Raw genomic sequence first — 21006 nt, forward strand, 5'->3', positions numbered from 1 at the left:
TTTGTACAAATTTACATACACGTTCAGAGTTGTTACAAATACTATTTTATCAATAGTTACCATACATATGTATTTTTTGCTCAGTTTACTGATCATCTTTACTACACTATATCAAATGAGATTAAATTAAAAAGTAAAATGTTTATTGTTTCGTTTTTAAACCCCACTTTATGCTACGTTGATGAGTTAGATTAGTGTTCAATGTATCAAGCTGGCCTGGGAGGGAAAAAAACAGGGTGGCGGTAACACAGATAATTTTAGAACGGGCTTTATTTGACTTCAAATGTTCAGCAGTGGTAGCACACATTTTGGCATTGACAAAAAAAAGCTCATGAAATCTGGTTAAGAAATGACCAAGTTGCGACTGAAATTCAATTTCAATGCAATTTGGCTTTGATGGCAATTTGTCCCTTCCAACATGGCCGCAAAGTAGGCACGTCGGTTACCTGGGTTGCTACAGTGCGCCGACGTATCGGCATGTGACGATTCGAATGACTCATTTCGTATTGCTTGGGGTATACTGTATATTTGTGTGTACGAAGTTGGGTAACAATGTCTTATCTTAGTTTGTCAAGGAAAACGCTTTTTGCATCGCAATTTGGGCACGCTGCGTTTCACTCATCGCGGAAGTCATTGGCCCACAATGCACCTGGGTTGTTGTGACGTCAGGTGAGGCTGGAACAAAACAAGCGTGCGAGTAGGTGGGCTGTAGTGATGGGATTTTCGGCTCTTTTCGGTGATCCGGTTCATTTGGATCGCTGTAATCGTTGAGACGCTAGTCTCGTCAAGGTCTTAAGGGCGCCGTCTACTGGTGACCAATAGGAATGACAGACCTTCGACTGAAGTGGCTCTCAACTTTACAAGTACAGTTCCACCGAAAAAATACAACTCTCTGGGTACCTTTATCAGGTACTGTCTCACCATTTTGGTCTTTGCCGTTGTGTTTATGATCGTCTGGACGAGTTGGAACCGGGAAAGTCAATTCCTTAGTCTAGAGAGAGAGAGAGAGAGAGAGAAAGAAGGAAAATGACAGAGCCGGCTCTCGAGGGAAGGCGCCGGCTCCCATCGTCGCACTTCAAAGAGCCGGCTCTTTGTCCCGGCTCATTTGCGACCGACACATCACGAGTGGGCTGGGCTGTGGCCCGAGAGGAGGCACAAAAAAAAGTCGAACAATTTCAACCCAATAAAAGGGCAACGAGGTGTGACATGAAGATGTAGAATCCGTCGTCCGTTGTGTGTTAGGTGGGTAAAATCATTACACCGCCTTGTGTCATCGTCCCGTGCGGGCTTTGCTCCGTCCTGCGGCCGCCTTAGCTCGGCTACTGGCTAGGCTAACCTGGAGCGGCGTCGGGCATCTTTTCTGCCTTGAGTGGCGCCTCGGAGGCGGCGATGTTGGGCTCATAAAGCGCCTCGTTTGCGTGCCTCTCTGGCTACAGAAAACAACACCGTTTTCCTGCCCTTGAACATTTGCGTTTTATCATTCGTAAAAAAAAAATATTTTTTTCTAAATTGCGATGCTGAGATGAATATAACTGAATGTTCAGCCCTCGTTTATTAAACCGCTGGTAAGAGTCACGTAAAAGTTGTCATCTCGCTTACTGGTATCGTTGTGCCTTAAGATGCGAGTGCAGTTTGTTCCCTGACCGTGCTCGTGACTCAAAACACTCGTTTCTGAAACTTTCATTTGCCCGATGAAATGAATGGAAAGTACCATTTATCCTTTCCAGCTACCGCCTCAGTGAGGGAAAAAAATACTCTCTCACCTACTGTATAAAAACGGAGTAATTCGATGATTAAAAAAAATAATTACCGGTAATTAGTCTATTCAAACTATTTTATGCTGTGAACCAAGACATTGTGCCGCTACTTTTGGTGTACCAGATTTCGTCACCAGAAGGCAGATATGGTCATGCAGACACAAAGAACGGGACTTCAACTACTTAAGTGACTCAGTAAGATGATTTTGCATAGAGGATAAAGAATATATGCCTGTGAGTATTACATGTTTACATGTGTTCTCCGCCGTTTGTTTTCAAATGTCCTTTGATTCTAAAAACCTCAACTAATGATGCTGTTGGGGGAGAGATTACCTTTCTCTTCAATACTAACTACTAACATGGGCGCCGTTTACAAAGGAAACTGCTATTTAGCGACTTTAACTAACATGTTAAGTAGCTCAAGGCCGTTTGAGAAAGTGCGACGCTTGCAAGCTTGGTACGTTGTCCTCCAGCCTCAATTAAATGCAATTAGGAAATGTTGGCAAACATCAGGGGGCGTAAACGCAATTATCCTCTTTTCTAAGCTTACTGTCCAGTTTTCCTGGCTGCTCCAGTGCACCGAAGCATGGCGGCTAGGAGCGTCCACGTCCCCTCGCTGTTGCTGCTGCTGCTCTCCCTGCGGGCCTTGCAGACACCAGCTGAGAGCTCAGGTATTGCGCAACAATTTCATAAAAAATTTTTTTGAGGGTCTTATCGTTTAGGATGACGCGAAAAAAAGGGCGATCATCATTTGTAAGACAGTCAACTTGTGTCGACGCTATATAAATAAGTCAATGAGTGAACTACACACATACTGGGTGGCTTAATTTAAATAGAAATGGAATTACCTCAAGGTGGCGCTAATACACCAAAACTGAATTTGAAAAAGATGGAAGTAGTCATATCAATAAATGTGTGACGTATTACAAGTTTAGCTTACGGCTTCCGCCACTAAAGTGGTTCACAGCACTAAAATTGCGCAATAGCCAAGCAGGATTCTACTTTTGGCCACAATGGGATTCGAGTTAAGGTAAGTCATTTTCAACTAAAAAGAAAAAAAAAATTCCGTCGTTGAAAACGGAAGTTTCGAATCTAGCTGGAGCTCGTTCGCCGCGCTCAAGGCTGTAAATTTCCCCAGTGTGGGACGAATAAAGGATATCTTATCTTATCTTATCTTAGGATCTTGGGTGCCAATCGAGCTCCGTACAAGTCGAGTGTAACTCGCCGGAACCAGCCAAACGATGAAAACGGTCATTTATAGTCAGAAACGGGCCAGGTGTCAAATACTTTTTCACAGTTTCACATTCAAGAAAATGGCCATAAAAAGCCGAGCGACCCCCCCGCAGGGTACTTAGCTGGCGAGCCCCCGTACGTGACGTCTGCGTGTCCTCCGTCAGAGGGTCAGCTGCTGTGCCTGTGCGACAGTCCCAAGTGCCTGCAGGAACAGTGCCGCGGCACCCGCTGCTTCTCGTCGGTGCGGGTGGGCTCCGGCGGCGTCGTCTTTGAGCGCGGCTGCCTGGAGGGTCCCAAGAAGACGCGGCTGCACTGTTCCACGGCGCCCTCCTCACGCCGCGCCATCCGCTGCTGCTCGCAGCACCTGTGCAACGGCAACACCACCAGGAGCGCCGTCATCGCCTTGCTGCCTTCGGGTACGCCGCCGAAATGCTCCCCGTCCCAACTTTTTGGAATTTCGTTTGGGCGTCATCCTTGTATGTCCTCGCCGACGACGTAGCTCCGCGGGGCGAGCCGGCGGGCTACGGCGCGGGCGCGCCGGCTCTCCTGGCGCTGGGTTTGCTGGCGGCGCTGGCGGCGTTGACGGCGGCGTCGGCGCTGGCCTGCAGGAGGCTCCGCCGCGGGAACCTGCACAGGCTGCGGGAGTTCGATACCGAGCAGGGCGCTGCGGACGGACTCGTCACCGCCAACGTGGGGGACACCACTTTAGCCGTGAGAACAACACGAGGTGGACGCTCACCGGTAAGCCGTCGCGCTGACTAAACGGGTCCGTCTTGGTTTTTAAGGACCTGCTGGACCACTCGTGCACATCAGGAAGCGGGTCGGGCCTTCCTTTCCTGGTTCAGAGGACTGTTGCTAGGCAGATTAGTCTGATGGAGTGCGTAGGTGAGTGTCGGTGCCATTTTTTTTTTTTGTGGGGGGGCATTTAAGTGACATGTCTGTGTTGATGGTTTCTCCCGTGGCAAGGCAAGGGCCGCTACGGCGAGGTGTGGCGAGGCCAGTGGCAGGGCGAGAACGTGGCCGTCAAGATCTTCTCCTCCAGGGACGAAAAGTCCTGGTTCCGCGAGACCGAGATTTACAACACGGTGCTCCTGAGACACGAAAACATCCTGGGTAGGGGGGTCAAGTCATTCCGAATGAATATGGAAGTGCAGAGGAGAGTTATTTTGTAGCAATTTTTTTTTTTGGTCCGGTCGAAACAACTTTTTGGTCCACCAAACGTCCCGCCGGTCGCGTTTTTCCCACCTTTGCAGGCTTCACGGCGTCCGACATGACGTCTCGCAACTCCAGCACGCAGCTGTGGCTGATCACGCACTACCACGAGAACGGGTCTCTGTACGACTACCTGCAGCGGGCGGCCGTGGAGACGCGCCAGGGCCTGGCCATGGCGGCGTCGGCGGCCAGCGGCCTGGTGCACCTGCACACCGAGATCTTCGGCGCCGAGGGCAAGCCGGCCATCGCGCACCGCGACCTAAAGAGCAAAAACATCCTGGTGACCAAGGAGCTACGTTGCTGCATCGCAGACTTGGGTGAGGCCTCCTCGCAGTGAAACCATTCGGAAAAAAAGGATTCGATCATACGGTCCCCGCTGGGTTCAAATTTTCTGTGTGTGTGTGTGTGTGTGTGTGTGTTTGTAGGTCTGGCGGTGACCCATTCCCAGGCTGATAACCTCCTGGATGTGGGCAACAACCCCAAAGTGGGGACCAAGCGCTACATGGCTCCCGAGGTCCTGGATGAGAGCTTACGTACAGAGTGCTTTGACGCCTTCAAGCGGGTGGACATTTGGGCCTTCGGGCTGGTCCTGTGGGAGATCGCCAGGCGCTCGTACAGCAACGGTGAGGCAACTTTTTTTTTTTTTTTGCACATCCCTCCTTCAGGATAAAGCTCGAGTTGATCATTCCCCCCGCAGGTCTTGTGGAAGACTACAAGCCTCCGTTCTACGACCTGGTGCCGAACGACCCGAGCTTCGAGGACATGAGGAAGGTGGTGTGCGTGGAGCAGCAGAGGCCCTTCATTCCGAATCGTTGGTTCTCTGATCCGGTATGTGCAGAATGTCTTCTGAATTTACCGTTTGGGGGGGAAAAATAAACAAATTTTGCTTTGTTGGGTGACCCACGTGCAGAAGATCCAACTGTCTTAGGCTCTCCAAGGGTTGCTAATGGTAATTAAATGGTAATTAAATGGTAATTAATGATAATTTTAAAAAATCTAGACATGCCCCCCCCCCCCCCGTCCCCCGTGAATGAGCGTTCGTGTACCGTTTCATCTCACGTCCGATGCTGGACTTGAACTTTTCTTCTTCTTGGATTTAGACGCTGTCGGCTTTGGTGAAGCTGATGAAGGAATGCTGGTACCAGAACCCGTCGGCCAGGCTGACGGCGCTGCGCATCAAGAAGACCTTGGACAAGATTCACAGTTGCCTGGACAAAGTGAAGGACTCATGAGAGCGAGGGGGGGGTGGGCGAGGCGTAGGGGTGGGAAGCTCGAACCCCCGCGTCTTCCTTTTTAAAATCCCGCGGTGGCCTTCTGAGGACTTGTGGGACTGCCCCGCCCACGCGGAGGACCGTGGACTTCTTCAACTCATGTGGTCTTTTCCGATCCGCGGCTTCGGTGTGGCTAAAGGCGATCGACAAGCTGTTAGCGAGACGATAAATGCTACCATTAAAAAAAAATAATTACTCCAATTGTAAAAGTTGCGAGAGATTTCTGCGCAAATTTACAAAATTTCCTACCTTAGAAATTTCTTCCAGAAGCAATTCATTTCGTAAACTGATTAAGCTTCTCAATTAATTTTTGGCAACAGGGGGCCTTTTTCAATGCAAATGAGGCAAGACGTGCGCGGCCGTTGAGAGCAGATGGCATTTATTGACACTTTTTTTTTTTTTTTTGGTCATTGCGCACCTACAAAATTTCCGCCGTGTGAACAAACCTGTTCTACAAACGGTTATAAATGAAGCCTCAGGAGTCGAAAAGTAGCCCCCTGCAAACTCGGAATGAATCCGCAACCTTCACAGCAATCTGTCGGGTAAAGTCTTATACGGGTTGAGGATGCCCCGAGGGTCCAGCATGGCCTTGACGCCCGCCATGACGGCCACCGCCCGGCTGGACTTGCTGTAGTAGATGTAGTTCCTCTTCTTTAGGCCCAGGCCGTGTTCGGCGCTCACGCTGCCCCGCCGGGCCGACGTCCACTCGTACACGAACGGCTCGATGGCGGCCAGCAACTTGGCGTCTTTGGTGGGCGAGGTGATGTTCAGGTGGAGGTTGCCATCTCCTGTGCCGCAGTGGAAGAGAAGAGGCGGCTACGGGGGGTGTATTTGCATCAACACTTTCCCTTTAAATAGATGCCGAGTCACAAAATATGTTCCTGGAGTTGGATATTGGAGTTGAGATTTACTCGATGTGGCGAGAGAGAGAGTGGCTTACCTCGAAAAGACATCCACTTTTGGAAAATAAACTCCTCCCTTCAATAAATGCTCGAGGAACGAGTCTTATTGTATGTCCTATACAAGCTCATTGGCTTAAATAGAGGCCTTCTCTCCAAATCAACTCACTCACTCCCAAAGACGTTTATAAACGTCTTTTCAGACTTGGTCTAGAATTGGCTGGTACTGAATGAGTTAAAAATCTACTTGCACAATTAAATTTAAAAAAAAAATGCTGTCCTCTTCCCTAATCTACTCATGAAAAAATAAACACCTCACACACCCTCAAATAGACACCTGAATTTCCTAATCGGCAAAATAAACAGGACAAGAAAGGTGGTTAATCTTTGGCATCCGTTCATGATATGTTGGTGAATTTCCTCAAATGCAGCCGATGTCCCTCCAATAGACATCATCCACTTCAGAAAAACAAATGCCCCCTTTCAGAAAATCCAATCAGAAAAATAAATAAGGGCGCAACTCTTAACTCTCTTATTTCATTTGTTCAAGACATTTCTTTGCCGATCCTTTTTACTGACCAAAACAAGCGATCATGTCGCCTCGTTTCTTGCCGTTTGACTTTTGAAAAGCCGGCTTTCGCTGCGTTTATTCTCCGAAAAGTCTTTGGGAAACGGGAAAGTCTCTTACCCAAGTGTCCGTATCCCACCACGCTCTTGGCCTGGCCCCCGAGATGGGCCCTCATGTCAGTCACCAGCTGGTAGATGGTCTCCACAGGGAGCGACACGTCGTACTTGTAGTTGAAGCCGTCGTGCGTCAGCGCTTCGGTGACGCGTTCGCGCATCGACCACAGCGCCTTCATCGGAAAACAAATTATAAATATTAAAAAAAAAAAAGACATAATCAACTCTCCCCATTAAAATGAAGGAAAATGCCACTGTTTTGTTTTACCTGAAATTCATAATTCAAAATTCATTAAAAAGTCCATATGGGTCAGGCCCGATATGAGACAAAGATAATGACATTCAACCCCCCCAAAATATTTTTTCAAACAGTCAATATTTCTCCACACACACACACAAAGTGGGAAAATGCAAACACAAAACCCTCAACTGGAATTGATGGCAGGCTGTTGTCAAGTAATCTGGCGCCATCTAACGGCGGACGGCTAGAAGCTCACTTGTATGTCAAATTTCTGCTCTCGACACCACAAAGCAAAACAAAAAAAAATGGACCAAGTGGCATGGAAGTCGAAAAACTTGAAGACAAAAAAAAACTGGGGGGCACTCATAAGTCACCTTGGCTTTGGATTCCTCCGTCGCCAGTGTCCCGTCGCTCACCAGCGCCGATGTCATGGCCTCCTCCAAGAAGTTGTGGAGCTTCTCCTCGTCATGCCGCGGGTCCGAGCCTGACGTTTCTATTACCATGTAGAACGGACAATCTAAGGAGAGAGTTCAACATTTAACGCTTGCCTGGTAGGCGACAGATATGGCCCAAAAGTGGATTTTTGCTTTGGATCCCAATCAGGACGCAAAACGACATCAGAGTCACTGTTTTTCGGCTCGTCTTTGTTTTCACAAAAAAAACGAATTTTCTCAAGATTTTTAAGAAAAGCGTCCCCCACGTGTACCAGAGATGGGGTTGTCCAGCTTGAGGTGCGTGTTGAGCAGCCGCATACATTCGCTGTCCAGGAACTCGAAGGCCGACAAGATTTCTCCCAGCATGCCTCTGCACAGCTGAAAGGTTTTCAGAAGCTGAGCAAACGTTTCACAACCTACAAAAAAAAACAAATTAGAGCTTAAAAAACATTTTTTTTTTTTGGGGGGTGTGGGGAGTTTGAGTTATTAAGTGTGCCTACCCAGAAACATCACATGAACAGATTTGGACTTGCGAGGACATAGGACCGACACGGCGGTGATGACGCCCAAGGTGCCTTCGGAGCCGATGAAGAGCTGCTTGAGGTCATAGCCCGTGTTGTCTTTCCTCAGGGTGGACAAGCAGTCCAGCACCTGACCGTCGGCCAGCACCTAGATCACATTACGGCAGGCATGACCAAAGTCCGGCCCGTGGTCGAATTTCATCCGGCCCTCAGCCCCTGTCATAAAATCAGTGCCGTCTGGCCCGCAGGTTGGGCGCAATGGAACACGTGTTGCATTGACTGAGGTCTCGTAGACTGGTGAGTGATGTTTCATAGAGTACTGCTTCCCTCTAGTGGCTAAATGAGTAATAGCATTCACTAAATGAGTAATAGCATTTAGACACTAGAGGGCAGCACTCCGTGTTTATATTGACTGATATGTCATATTTCAAATGATCCTTGCAGTTGTGGATATGTGTATTGCTTGTTCATTTCCCTGTTGTTCGAGTCAAAGGTTTTGTGACTATTGAAAAGTCACGGTGATACATTTTATGTTTCAAATCAATCAATTTGCACTCAGGAGACTTCTGTTGAAGAAAAAGTCAAGTGAATAAGCAGTTGCATGTGATATACCTGTTTCAAATGAACCAAAAGAAATTCTTAAGATTGTTGAAATTAAAATAAAAATGTGAAACAGACTGGCTTACTAAAATTTGTTGAACAATATTGTTGTTCAATGTAAAGAATGTCAGCCAAGGTCGGCCCCCCGACATTTTACCACATAAAATCTGGCCCCCTTGGCAAAAAGTTTGGACACCCCTGCATTACGGCAACGTGAACGTTTTTTTTCAGGCAATTTTGATCAACGAATTACAAATTTAAAAAAATAAATAAAAAAATACACGTTTAAATGAAACGTGAAGAAACGTGAATATTTCCGAATGCACTGAAGGCATTGAGGATGTGAAATACAAAACTCCCCAAAGAGAGGTGTCGCGTACTTGTCACAAACTCACCGCTTCCACGCCCAGAACGGTGCCGTGCAGGGAGCCGTAGCGCAGCAGCCGCAGACCCCCCGCGTTGGTGGCCACGTTGCCCCCGATGTGGCAGCTGCCCTTGGCGCCCAGGTCCAGGGGCATGATGTGATCCCGCTGCTCCAAGTAGACGGACAAGTGCTCCAGGACACAACCCGCCTGGCAAGTCAGGACCCCTGCAGAGTGAGTGAAGAAAATCCACTCGCCGCTCATAATATTTAGATTGACTGACTGTGTGGACACGAACCAGAAACGCTGTCAAAGTTCAGGATTTTGTTCATGAGGGCGGTGGAGAGGATGATCTCGTCATAGACGGGAACGCTGCCACCGACCAGGCCGGTGTTGCCCCCTTGTGTGTTCACCGCTAGATTACGGCTGTTACAGTAACTGTCAAATGCAGAGAACTTTAGGTTATAATTTAATGTCCAGTAACAACTGGACTGCGTTTGTTTCAAACCTGAGAATTTGAGAGACTTCCTGTGTTGTCTGAGGTCTCAGTAGCACCTCACTGGAGCCTGCGGGAAATGCACAGACATCACTGAGAAATATTTTTGACTTGTCACTGATAACAGGGCTTAGTAATTCATCAATTTTCACGAGCTTGTTTCCCCACGAGGAAAAAAAATATACATATAATGTACACCGTAACCGACCTCTGACAGATTTGAGCCAGTCCACATTACAAGACTCCAACAGGTCGGGGTCGGTAATGGTTCTGCCGGGTAGAATCCTCCGGAAAAAGTCCAGATCCTCCGGGGTCACTTTGGAAAACGGCAGCCTTTCTGGGGATGCTCCTGGCGAGGTGGTATTGCTCACATCGTCCCTGTCGTGGAGCGTCCTTGTACGGGCAGTACCATGACGTAGGCCGGCGGGTTGTGGAGGTTGTAAAAGCCCACCTGAGGCTGAAGACGAGCCGAGGATGGTCAAGGGCCCTTTGAGGGCTGTCCTCAGTCGGAGTGACCCCTGAAGTATGCCAGCCATGACTTGCGAGGACAAAATGCATCAATGACAATATGATGGGCGACCTGTCAATATTTTTTTGTTCTCCATTTTACTACCTCATCACAAGCTAGCAGTCTACCTAGCTTGTCTCGTTGTTTCAAAAGTAGCCAGCGGGCAATAAAATCAAAACTTACGGCAAAAGCTCGCCAAATTAGCCAATTGACACCACGCGCTCAACTATTACCGAGCGGCGATCATTATTCGACTGTAAATCGCAACAATAAAGGAGGTTAAGTGAGACTTCGCTCATCGAGAGCGAGGACGAAATGTTTGGTTCAGTGGTTACATGACACGTGACTGGCAAGACAAACCAATCAGTTAACGTTTTGAGATAAAAGGGCGTGTCTACTTGGTAACGTCCGGCCAAGTAATAGTACCGTAGTGGAAAAAAATTAATCGAGCGAATGTTCCGTTAGTAAGACGACGGACCAATCACCGTTCGAGTTGATCTTGGAGAGGCGTGGGCACGTGGTAACTTACGGCCAATGGGAATAGGGGAGAAGAAACTAAATAATTGCCCGCCATCTTAAAACGGGATATATCCACTACTGATACAATTTATAGTAATCATAACTATAGATACTAAAGTGCACTAGCGTAAACACTCCGTGTCAATAACTGCAACATGTAGCTTGGAAATGTAATTCGAGACTTTCCCACTAATGATAGGTCTAGATGCGCCAGCATGCCATAGCAAACTGGTTAACCAACTTGACTTGTATGGTGTGTATCTTCAGTCGTTTTTTTGTTTTTTAATATATAAATGCCAAAACATGTGCTTTGAATACAAAACGTGTGTGTGTGTGTATTAAAGGGGGAAACATTTCAGAAGTGGCATCCTTGTTCTTTTGATGTTCTTACCCTTTGCCTCTACTTATGGTCAAGTGAATCACTGTACAAGGAAGGATATCATGAGATGTGGTTACACGGCCACGTACGCCAGCTACTCCTACTAAAAAAACAAATCATGCAACATGAACAAACGCGACTTTCAAAGTACATTCAAACGGTAATTTATTCACATCTGATTTTATGCTTTCTTTTCACCGTTTCATTATAACCGAGGCAATAGAGGTGAACAAAAAGGACATACGCAAAGACAGACTCATTGGCATGCGTTCTGTAAGACAGGTAGGATGCAACAAAGTTTTTTTTTTGTTCAGCCATATTATCCTTCTTGCTTCCGGCAAGTCATTGAATAACAATCCCTGAATACATATATACCGGTACATATACAAAAACTTAGAATAACAACACCAAATGTACAAACAAATAAGAGGGACACTGGCAGGCTTTTCTTTCACAAGCCCTCCCCCAAAAATAAGATAAAAATCAGAAGGACAACAGTCTCAGTGTGTACATCAACAATAAAAAATACTTTCTTTTCCCCCCCTCTGTCATAGCGCCGTCACTCCGTATGCTTCACTGCTTGTGATTGCTGCTCTGTAGGTCCTTGGCAGTAGCGACCGTCACACCCCATCCGGTCAGTGCGCTTCCCGTCTCGGTCGGCGAGAGACCATTTACGCAACGAGACTCGTGCTTCCGGTTCCTTGTTAAACGTGACGTTCACTGGAAAGGTTTTTCCTCCTCACTTGGGGGCAGAACGTCGCTCCAGTTGCTGCTGGTCGAACTGGGATATGAGCTTCTTGATGTGAGCCAGCTTGTTGTGGAGGTACTGACAGCGCAGGCGGTCCTGGCTGTAGCTGGGGTTGGACTGGTGGAAAGAGAGAGGCGGACGGAGGAAAGACCGGGATGTCACGCAGAAATGCACAACACGGGGGTTGGGGTAGGAAAATCATGCGGAGCAATTGGATTTTTAGAAGGGGCCAACCTTTTTTATTTGCCGATAATTCTGGACAATCTGATTGTGAATCGTCTGTCAGAAAAGATGAAAGTCACGGTGAGGTCTCACACGACGTCACGCAAGGAGATCAGGGGAAGCGGCCCCCCCCCCTCCCCCCCGTCTCACCTTGTACTTGTGCGAGTCCTGGTGGAGCTGCTTGAGCTGCGTTTCCAGCTCCATGAACTGGCGGGTGACTCCGTCGATGTGGGCGTGCAGGTCTCGGTACTCGCTGTACTGTTTGTTGAACTCCTCCTTGTAGCGCTGCCGCTGAGCGGGGCTGCTGATCTCCGTGTATGTCCTGCACACGGCCAGCGCGACAATCAGAAAACCAAGGCGCCGATAATCGTGCGTCGCCCGTATTTGGGAAGAATTTTCATTTTGGAAGTTGTCACTCCCGCCACGCTGGAAGCATGGTTACCAAGACGCATCGCATAAACCAGGCATGTCCAAAGTCCGGCCCGGGGGCCAAATCCGGCCCACGGTCGAATTTCATCCGGCCCTCGGTCGCTGTCATAAAATCAGTGCCGTCTGGCCCGCAGGTTGGGCGCAATGGAAGACGTGTTGCATTGACTGAGGTCTCGTAGACTGGTGAGTGATGTTTCATAGAGTACTGCTTCCCTCTAGTGGCTAAATGAGTAATAGCATTTAGACACTAGAGGGCATCACTCACGAGTTAACAAGACATCACTCCGTGTTTATATTGATTGATTTGCACTCAGGAGACTTCTGTTTAAGAAAAAGTCACGTTAATAAGCAGTTGCATATGATATACCTGTTTCAAATGAACCAAAAGAAATTCTTAAGATTGTTGAAATTAAAATAAAAATGGAAATGTGAAACAGACTGGCTTACTAAAATTTGTTGAACAATATTGTTGTTCAATGTAAAGAATGTCAGCCAGCCAAGGTCGGCCCCCCGACATTGTACCACATAAAATCTGGCCCCCTTGGCAGAAAGTTTGGACACCCCTGGCATAAACAATGGTTGCCGCAGCTGCCGTGACTTGTCTTGTCTTCCCGATGCTGAATACCAAATAAACGAGTACCCGAGGCAGAAAAAAAAAATCCTTGAGCATTCCTTTGATTTATTTATTAATTTGTGTGTGTGTGTTTGGATCGAGGTGCAGTACTTAAATGACAATTTACAACTGGGGCTTTGGGCAAACAATTTTGTTTTTGGGTGGATGGATTCCGCAAACAAGCCGAAAGGATATCAAGTCCAAACTAGATCAGGGAACATTGTGAACTTGAGCAAGCGAGTAAAAGTTGCAGCGTCTCGTTGGAGGCGATCGTCTACTCACGCTAAATAGTCCGTGTTCTGCTCGGCTGCTTGAAGGCCATCCGGGTCAAATGTCACGTAGGCGGCTTCTGTCAACAAAGTACCATGGGCTTATGAAACTACATGAAATACGAGAAATTAGCGCTGGGCGATGTTGTCTTAAAACCTCCACAGACCCACCAAAAATTATTTTTTAAAAACTTTTCTCTGTAGTTAAAAAAAAAAAAGTCGTTCGAGGAGGGGTCTGGAAAATTGCTCAATTGTCAACACAGACCGTGCCTTTGCAAACTGACAATTACGGTGTTCGTGTAAGCAGTCAGTCGAGGCAAGGTATGGAAGCCGCAAAAACGATAAAAAAATTAAGGAAACGAAAAGCAATGAATCGAGCAACCCGACTCGGAATTTTTGTGTACTGTGAAAACTGCAGGCTCACCAACCTGCACAGTCCACCGCAACTTGAGTCATCAGATTGGTTGAACTGGTCTCCGTTTTCCTTTCTTTGCTTCCTCCGTTCTCCTCCTCCTCCTTCTGAAGGGACAACATTAGAACAAGAAGGGGAAAACGCAAGTTGTGTCACAAAATGTACCAAAAAACAAAAAACAAAAACAAAACAAAAACGGCTATGACGTCCTTGATCCAAAGGCTGAGCTGCACTGTGTTTGTTTACATAGTGGCAGAACATACAATATTAGCGAAGCATGTTTGAAATTCGGGCGGCCCGGTAGCCCAGTGTTTAGCACGTCGGCTTCACAGTGCAGAGGTACCGGGTTCGATTCCAGCTCCGGCCTCCCTGTGTGGAGTTTGCATGTTCTCCCCGGGCCTGCGTGGGTTTTCTCCGGGTGCTCCGGTTTCCTCCCACATTCCAAAAACATGCGTGGCAGGCTGATTGAACACTCTAAATTGTCCCTAGGTGTGAGTGTGAGCGTGGATGGTTGTTCGTCTCTGTGTGCCCTGAGATTGGCTGTCAACCGATTCAGGGTGTCCCCCGCCTACTGCCCGAAGACGGCTGGGATAGGCTCCAGCACCCCCGCGACCCTAGTGGGGATCAAGCGGTTCGGAAGATGAATGAATGAATGAATGTTTGAAGTTTGTACGCCTCTGGAAAAATAAGAGTACTAATATAGGTGCAATTCTTTTTGCATTTTACTAGCCGTCCGCGATTTACCCCCCCCCCCCAAAAAAAAAACAGATCCGCGACCCACCGGTTCAGAAACGCCGTCAATGATTGCGACGCGCGCTCATGCTCACCTGCTCTCTGCGTTTGCTTTTCTTCCTTTTAACGGCGTTTCTGTCCACGTCAGGCAGCGGGCCAGCCGTCACTCGAGCCGCTTCCTGTCCGCAGGCCGCCGTCAAGGACTCCAAAAGCTTGCGGGGTTCCAGCGAGTGCTCGGAATGGACGGCGGCGGCGGCGGCGGCTTTGCGGGTCAAGTGTGATATGCGGGTTTTCTTGCTGGCCAGTGGGTCAGTGTACTCCTCGACGGGTGCGGGTTTGGCACGGTGCGCCGGCGACGAGTTGGGTGTGTCCCGCAGCGGGCTCACCTGGGTCTCGGGGACGGTGAGGAGGTTCTGTTGAGGCTGGAACAGTCTCCTGCACAGGAACAGTGAAGCCGTTAGCGATACGTCCGTTTCCCCGTCGCGCTTTTGCTCATCGAAATGAAAGGATTCCGATTTGCCAGGTCGGGCATACTTTTAAATTTGGGAGGAAACCACGCGAGCGTGGGGACCCAACCGCCACCCAGTCAAGCCCGAAATTCAAATCCGGAACCTCAGAACCGAGAGTCTGACCATCTACACACTGGGCTCCATTTGAAAAACAAAGACGCAGGCAGCCGACTTTTGTAGACTACCTGACGAGGATCCGTTTGAGCAGCTGCTGGTCTCCTGACGTGTAACCGGGCCAGTCTTTCTGCAGCTCCTTGTACAGCCCGTCCTTCAGCACCAAGGTCTTGTCTCGGCTATTAAGTTGGCACACCTGTATGCACACAAAGCACCCCAAAAAAAAAAAAACACAAGCGGTTTACAACAGAGCTGGAAATTTGGGGCGGTCTGTTGAGATTCATGAAATTGACTATTTTCCATCTTTTATGATATTTTTGACCTCATCCGTTTGTATTTTTATCGATAGGGACCCTCTGCGTCTGCAATCAGGATTGATCAGATCATCACACGGTGTTGAACAGGTTGGAAACGTGGGTAGGACGAAATGGAACGGTCCTAAAATGGTTCAGGAAATAAGTTGGGTGTTTGAATCTCATTGAATCATGATGTGGGATCCCTCAGAGATCAGTTCCTTGACCTCTTTTGTTCAGCCTTCAAGATACTACTTTTGGGTCAAATTCTTCAGAGTCCCAATGTTGACTATCACGGCTGTACAGATTACGCCGGGCGATATCGAACACGTCTCCAAGTGACAACCGTTCACTTGACACTCTGGAGGAGGTGGGCAACAGAAGGATGCTAACTAAGCTAAAAGCTATGATGGCCAGTCCCTCCCACCCCCCTCCGGCCCGCCCTGACAGCACTTGGTAGCTCCTTCAGCCAGAGACACCCGCGTTACACCCGCGCTGCAAGAAGGAGAGATACCGACGCTCGTTCCTACCGACTGCTGTCAGGCTGATGAATAAAAAATAACAATCATAATAATAATAATAATTAAATGATGTGAAGGAAAATTGTAAATAGTACTGCGATTTATCCATTTTGTGTTCATATTGCATTTAATTGAAAGATGTTTGTTGTTTTTTTTTCTCTTTCTTCTTTCTACCTACATTCTTGCTGCTGGAGGCTGTAAATTTCCCCAGTGTGGGACGAATAAAGGATATCTTATCTTATCTTAAGGTAAACATTTGGACTCCAAAGACCAATGAGTGAAGTCATTTAAAATATTAATTAAAATTTTTTAAAAATAATTCTTGCACTTTACAATCTTTTATTTCTGTATTTTGTTTTTTTTTTAGTGTCTTCATTTCTTTTTTTTTAATGCTTTCAAATGCTTTTTTAATTAAAGCGCACACATTGCGTTAACCTTGTGTATGAATTTCGCTGCTTCGCCTTGAATCGAGGTCAATTAATCGGGCATTAATCTGGTCCATTATTCTCCTAAAAATTGTCAATAAACATGTAGTCACTCATTTGGACTTTGCAAGTGGCCACCGACCAGTCCCGGGTGCATCTCCAAAAGCTCACCCACACCACCTCGAAGAGGATCATAGAAAAATGAAGGTACTGACGTCATTGAGCACGGAGTCCAGCATGTTTTTATCAGGCGGTGTCAGTCCGTCCTTTTGCAGTCTCAGCAGGAGCTGCGGCTTCTTGTATGGCCTGAGGGCCAGCAGGTGCGTGACTCTCTCCCTGATGGGCCGCTGCTGCACGCCGCACCTCCCGTTGGACGCGCCCGCGCCTTTCCTGCCCTTGGACGTGATGGCAGCCGCTTTGATGCGGCCGCTTGGGAGAAGCGACTTGGCCGTCTGGCGGGGTTTGGTCAAGCTGGCCAAGGCTGGGGCCGGGGCGCGCACCGTCACCTTCTTTCCTGCGGGCGAAGCGGCAGCAGACATCTTGTCAGTGGACAAAAAACCAAAACAAAAAACATGTACGATGGTACATTTTTTTTTTACATTTTCAAAATTCCCCATTCAAAAATGTACCCCAGCGACATCCTACAACGACAGGGCCGTCCCACCTTGCTTGAAGCGACCTCCCTGCTTGATGACGATGGCCCCCCGGCTGCGGTTCTCCTCCTCGGCCTGCGCCATGCTCTGCAGGGCTTTGTCGTACGAGTCGTCCGTGGCCTTCACCGTCATCTTCTTCTGGATCACGCCCAGACACGACAGCTCCTGCGCCGACCTGCAACGCATGCCGCCGTGCGCTTTGTTAGCATTTATGGCTAACAGACCCGATACGCGTTTTGTCTGTGCGTGCCGCGCGATTGACTGGTCGAGGACCAACCGAGGGACTTGGCCCAAAATTCGTATCGCAGGATAAACAGACTGTAAATGTATTTATTAATTCATTCATTCATTCATTCATTCATTCATTCATTCATTCATTCATTCTCCTAACCGCTTGATCCTCACTAGGGTCGCGGGGGGTGCTGGAGCCTATCCCAGCTGTCTCCGGGCAGTAGGCGGGGGACACCCTGAATCGGTTGCCAGCCAATCGCAGGGCACACAGAGACGAACAACCATCCGCGCCCACACTCACACCAAGGGACAATTTAGAGTGTTCAATCAGCCTGCCATGCATGTTTTTGGAACGTGGGAAGAAACCGGAGCACCCGGAGAAAACCCACGCAGGCCCGGGGAGAACATGCAAGCTCCACACAGGGAGGCCGGAGCTGGAATCGAACCCGGTACCTGTGCACGGTGAAGCCGACGTGCTAACCACTGGACTACCGGGCCGCCCGACTAACAGTATGTAACCAATATGTAATTTCTGAATGGGTTCATAATGCAGCCCATTACATAAAATGCATTCTCCATTCGTTTTAATCATCGGAGATGAAGCACGAGAGACTATGGCCAGGATGGTTCTCGCGCCGCGTTTAATCCCACCCGGCGCCGGCTTGCTGGATGCAGTCGAAGCTGCCGTGTGGATTGTCGCGGGCAACGTTGGTGACCCCGAACATGAAGACCCTGGCATCACCGCCATTCTCGGAGCAGGGAATTGTGATTTTCTACGTCGGGGGGCACAAACATACAAAGAATTAGAATCAGAAAGTGTTTAAAATCTCTTTTTTTGTTTTGTTTTAAATGGGATTACGTTGAGAGGATTGACTTACCCCTTGGTTCCCATTGAAACAGATGGTGGGAGGTGCAGATGAAGCCTGAAGGAGAGTGAATATTTAAGATTTGGCATTTTTTTGGGTCTTGATAGCTTATTCAAGCCATTCCTTAAGGAAGGCTTTAACCTGCCGCGCGCAAAAAATACATCAATAAATAAAGTGGGGGGTGCATAACATGTTGACTTGATCATTTTTATTTATGAAATTTGTACCAGCCTGGTTGGGCCAGCTTTCAGTGAACATCAGGCCACTGATGGCCACTAGGCCACGATTCATGTCAAACCCTAAGTCACACCTGACGCGACACATATTCAAACAGAAAGTGGCTAAAAATGATCAATCAACACCATTTCGCCGGTTTTCTCCAAAGGCTGCCTTGGTCAAAGGGCACCGAAAGGTTTGTTTACCAAAAAAATCCCACGGACGGAAACTAAACATTGATGAGTGTGCCAAACGGTGTTTTCACTCCACTCGTTCGTCCCAGTCACCGTGGTGACATGACTGCGAAAAACACTGGCAGGAGATTAACTGTTCTTTCCATGTTATGGCACAGAGGAAGCATTAGAAGAGGAGAAGTGCTTCAACAGAGGAAGCGTGTTGACTTCCTGTACGCTGCCATGTTGGTTTGCAATTGACCAATGTTGTCCCTTTCTTTTTATGGCCTTTATTTTTGGACTTCATGTGAGTGTTTGATGACCCACTCACTTAAGTAGAAAGTACAAATGTTCTTTTTTCTCGCAGTTGTATGTGATATACAGTATTTTACCTTGACAGAGAGAAACGCCACAAAAATGGTTTCTCTCTGATATTAACTTAGATAATACTCATACGGAGGGGTTAAAAAATAGAACATTATGAACTGACAAAAAAAAATGATTACAGTAGCTTCCTTATTTTACAAACGCCAAATATTCTTTAAAAAACACTAATAACAATTTAATATACAGTGCTCTCCTTATTTAACGGCGCACCCGTGGTTAAGATGTGTTAAAAGACTGAAGACTAAGTCAACTTTCGTTGCAGAAACAGAATCAGGCTCCTCACCTGGCTATATCAGTCCCCAGACCTCAACCCCAAAGAAAAATTGTGGAAGAAGCAAAAGAGGAGAGTGGAGAGGAGAGTCGCTGGAGCATTTAAACAGATTGTGCAAAGAGGAATGGGCGATGATTTGTTATTTTCTTTTGAGTTTAATTAACTGGGACAGTCTGGCCGTTAGCAGAGCGTTGCGTTCGTTCAATTCAAACGTGACAAAAGCTACAGACGTACAGTTTTTCATCGAATTGTAATCTCATCGAATCAAATCGTGCTGGAATCGTATTGAATCCTCGTTTGTGGATATGCGCACCTCTAACTTTGGTGGTATTCTGTAACTAGTTGGGAGAACCACTGAAGTACACTGGCGTACAAACGCAGTGAGTGGAAGTAAAAAGAAGGAATAACGGCACCCAATTATAATATAAATGCCCCCCCCCAAAAAAAAATATTGAGGCCAATAATGCAGTATTTGTATCTTGTTACTTCGACCACTGCCCCCCAACCGCCAGTCTCTCTATTCTTTCCGCATTCTCTTATGTAACACGGAATTCTATTTCAACTTGAGTGACTTTTTTTTAGAGGTAGCAGGATGGAGGCTAAAGGCGGCTAATTAAGTTAGCTTACCTTGTCGTGGTGAAGCTTGCTAATGGCTGTAGCCGCGCTGTCAGTTAGTTTGAGGTGAAACACGGAGACGTTCGCCAACGAGCCACCGGACAGCCCGTAGCCGCGGTTCTCCTCTAGCATAACCGCACGCAGGGCCGCCCACCAATTTGGCTGGCCGGCTGCTGCTTCCCGAGCTCGGGGGTTAAACAAACGCACATTGGCCGAGATTTGAGAAGAAGGAAAGGGGCGATAAGCGGAAAAAAAAGAATAAAAAAATAAAAAGGCTGCCTGTCGTGCCCCCTTTTTTCTCGCGCCCTCTTCTGGATCTGGAGTACGCCATATGACGTCACCACGCCTGGGCGGGCTTGATTGGCCAACAGGCGTAAATAAACGGTGACGAACTAGTGACGTCGCTCCACTTCCTGCTTGGTTCCTTGCTTACGCATAGGGGAATTTCTTCAAAACACCCTCCAGCTTTGTCAGCTGTAAACTTGACAAAATGTGATGCGGGGGCGGGGGGGGGGGCGTTCATTCACGCAACTTTAACACTTGAAAATGAAATATTACATTTATTTTCTTAACATTTCGCGGGGTGCTGGGGGCTTTTGGTCAAGCAGGACACTGGACAAAGTACCGGTATTTGTTTTCTAATGCAACTATTACAAGTTCGTGTGTGTGTGTGTGTGTGTGTGTGTGTATGTGTATATATATATATATATATATATATATATATATATATATATATATATATATATATAAAATCAGGTATGAACTGACTGTCCTCGACTGGCCAGATGCCCATCCTCATCATTCATCATCGTCAATGTCACTGTTCTGAACATGTCCAAACCAGAGCACTATTCCCAATGCTAACGTGCAGCGTCTTTCATTGACTCTCGTAGCCTCTGGGATGTGAAACAAAGACAAGTCCAAACACATGCGAGCAGATACCAGGTGCCTGGAGTCATTAACGGAGTCATTCCAAAACACAGACTGTCTACAAATGTGTTGAGGCAAATACATGTAGCGGGTGCTGGCTTCTATCACAAAGGAAATAGTCACAGAGGTGCCAATAATCTGTTCCGGCCTCCACCAAACGTGAATTGCAGCTGAAACAAACTTTGAATGGAGGGGGGAGAGATAGCAACAACTCTGATCACAAGCTGTAAATGCAGACTGCTGGCCGCTAACACCTTCCAGTCA

The 21006-nt window shown here is 47.6% G+C and overlaps 3 protein-coding genes across 3 annotated transcripts; 1 reads left to right on the forward strand and 2 right to left on the reverse strand.

Moving 5' to 3' along the window:
* Window positions 1-1191: 1191 nt before the first annotated feature.
* On the forward strand, window positions 1192-6461 carry acvr1l (activin A receptor, type 1 like). The gene is made up of 10 exons (XM_052086759.1): window positions 1192-1242; window positions 2333-2428; window positions 3155-3406; window positions 3490-3701; window positions 3776-3875; window positions 3957-4103; window positions 4244-4519; window positions 4628-4825; window positions 4900-5030; window positions 5303-6461. Exons 2-10 carry the CDS (start codon window positions 2344-2346, stop codon window positions 5432-5434), a joined length of 1533 nt encoding a protein of 510 aa, XP_051942719.1. The 5' UTR covers window positions 1192-1242; window positions 2333-2343; the 3' UTR covers window positions 5435-6461.
* On the reverse strand, window positions 5836-10575 carry d2hgdh (D-2-hydroxyglutarate dehydrogenase). The gene is made up of 10 exons (XM_052086758.1): window positions 10321-10575; window positions 9916-10245; window positions 9720-9777; window positions 9510-9649; window positions 9245-9438; window positions 8229-8397; window positions 8001-8144; window positions 7669-7811; window positions 7061-7226; window positions 5836-6261 (listed from the first exon to the last, which is right to left on the reverse strand). The coding sequence occupies exons 2-10, from the start codon at window positions 10241-10243 to the stop codon at window positions 5999-6001; spliced, it is 1605 nt and encodes a 534-aa protein (XP_051942718.1). The 5' UTR covers window positions 10244-10245; window positions 10321-10575; the 3' UTR covers window positions 5836-5998.
* A 686-nt stretch (window positions 10576-11261) lies between these two features.
* On the reverse strand, window positions 11262-20160 carry LOC127615172 (RNA polymerase II elongation factor ELL-like). The gene is made up of 12 exons (XM_052086757.1): window positions 19825-20160; window positions 18163-18207; window positions 17936-18057; window positions 17065-17228; window positions 16616-16914; window positions 15233-15357; window positions 14634-14973; window positions 13823-13910; window positions 13408-13474; window positions 12234-12405; window positions 12096-12140; window positions 11262-11978 (listed from the first exon to the last, which is right to left on the reverse strand). Exons 1-12 carry the CDS (start codon window positions 19942-19944, stop codon window positions 11853-11855), a joined length of 1713 nt encoding a protein of 570 aa, XP_051942717.1. The 5' UTR covers window positions 19945-20160; the 3' UTR covers window positions 11262-11852.
* Window positions 20161-21006: the final 846 nt, after the last annotated feature.

This window comes from Hippocampus zosterae, chromosome 14 (genome assembly GCF_025434085.1).
Source record: "Hippocampus zosterae strain Florida chromosome 14, ASM2543408v3, whole genome shotgun sequence".
NCBI classification, from domain to species: Eukaryota; Metazoa; Chordata; class Actinopteri; order Syngnathiformes; family Syngnathidae; genus Hippocampus; species Hippocampus zosterae.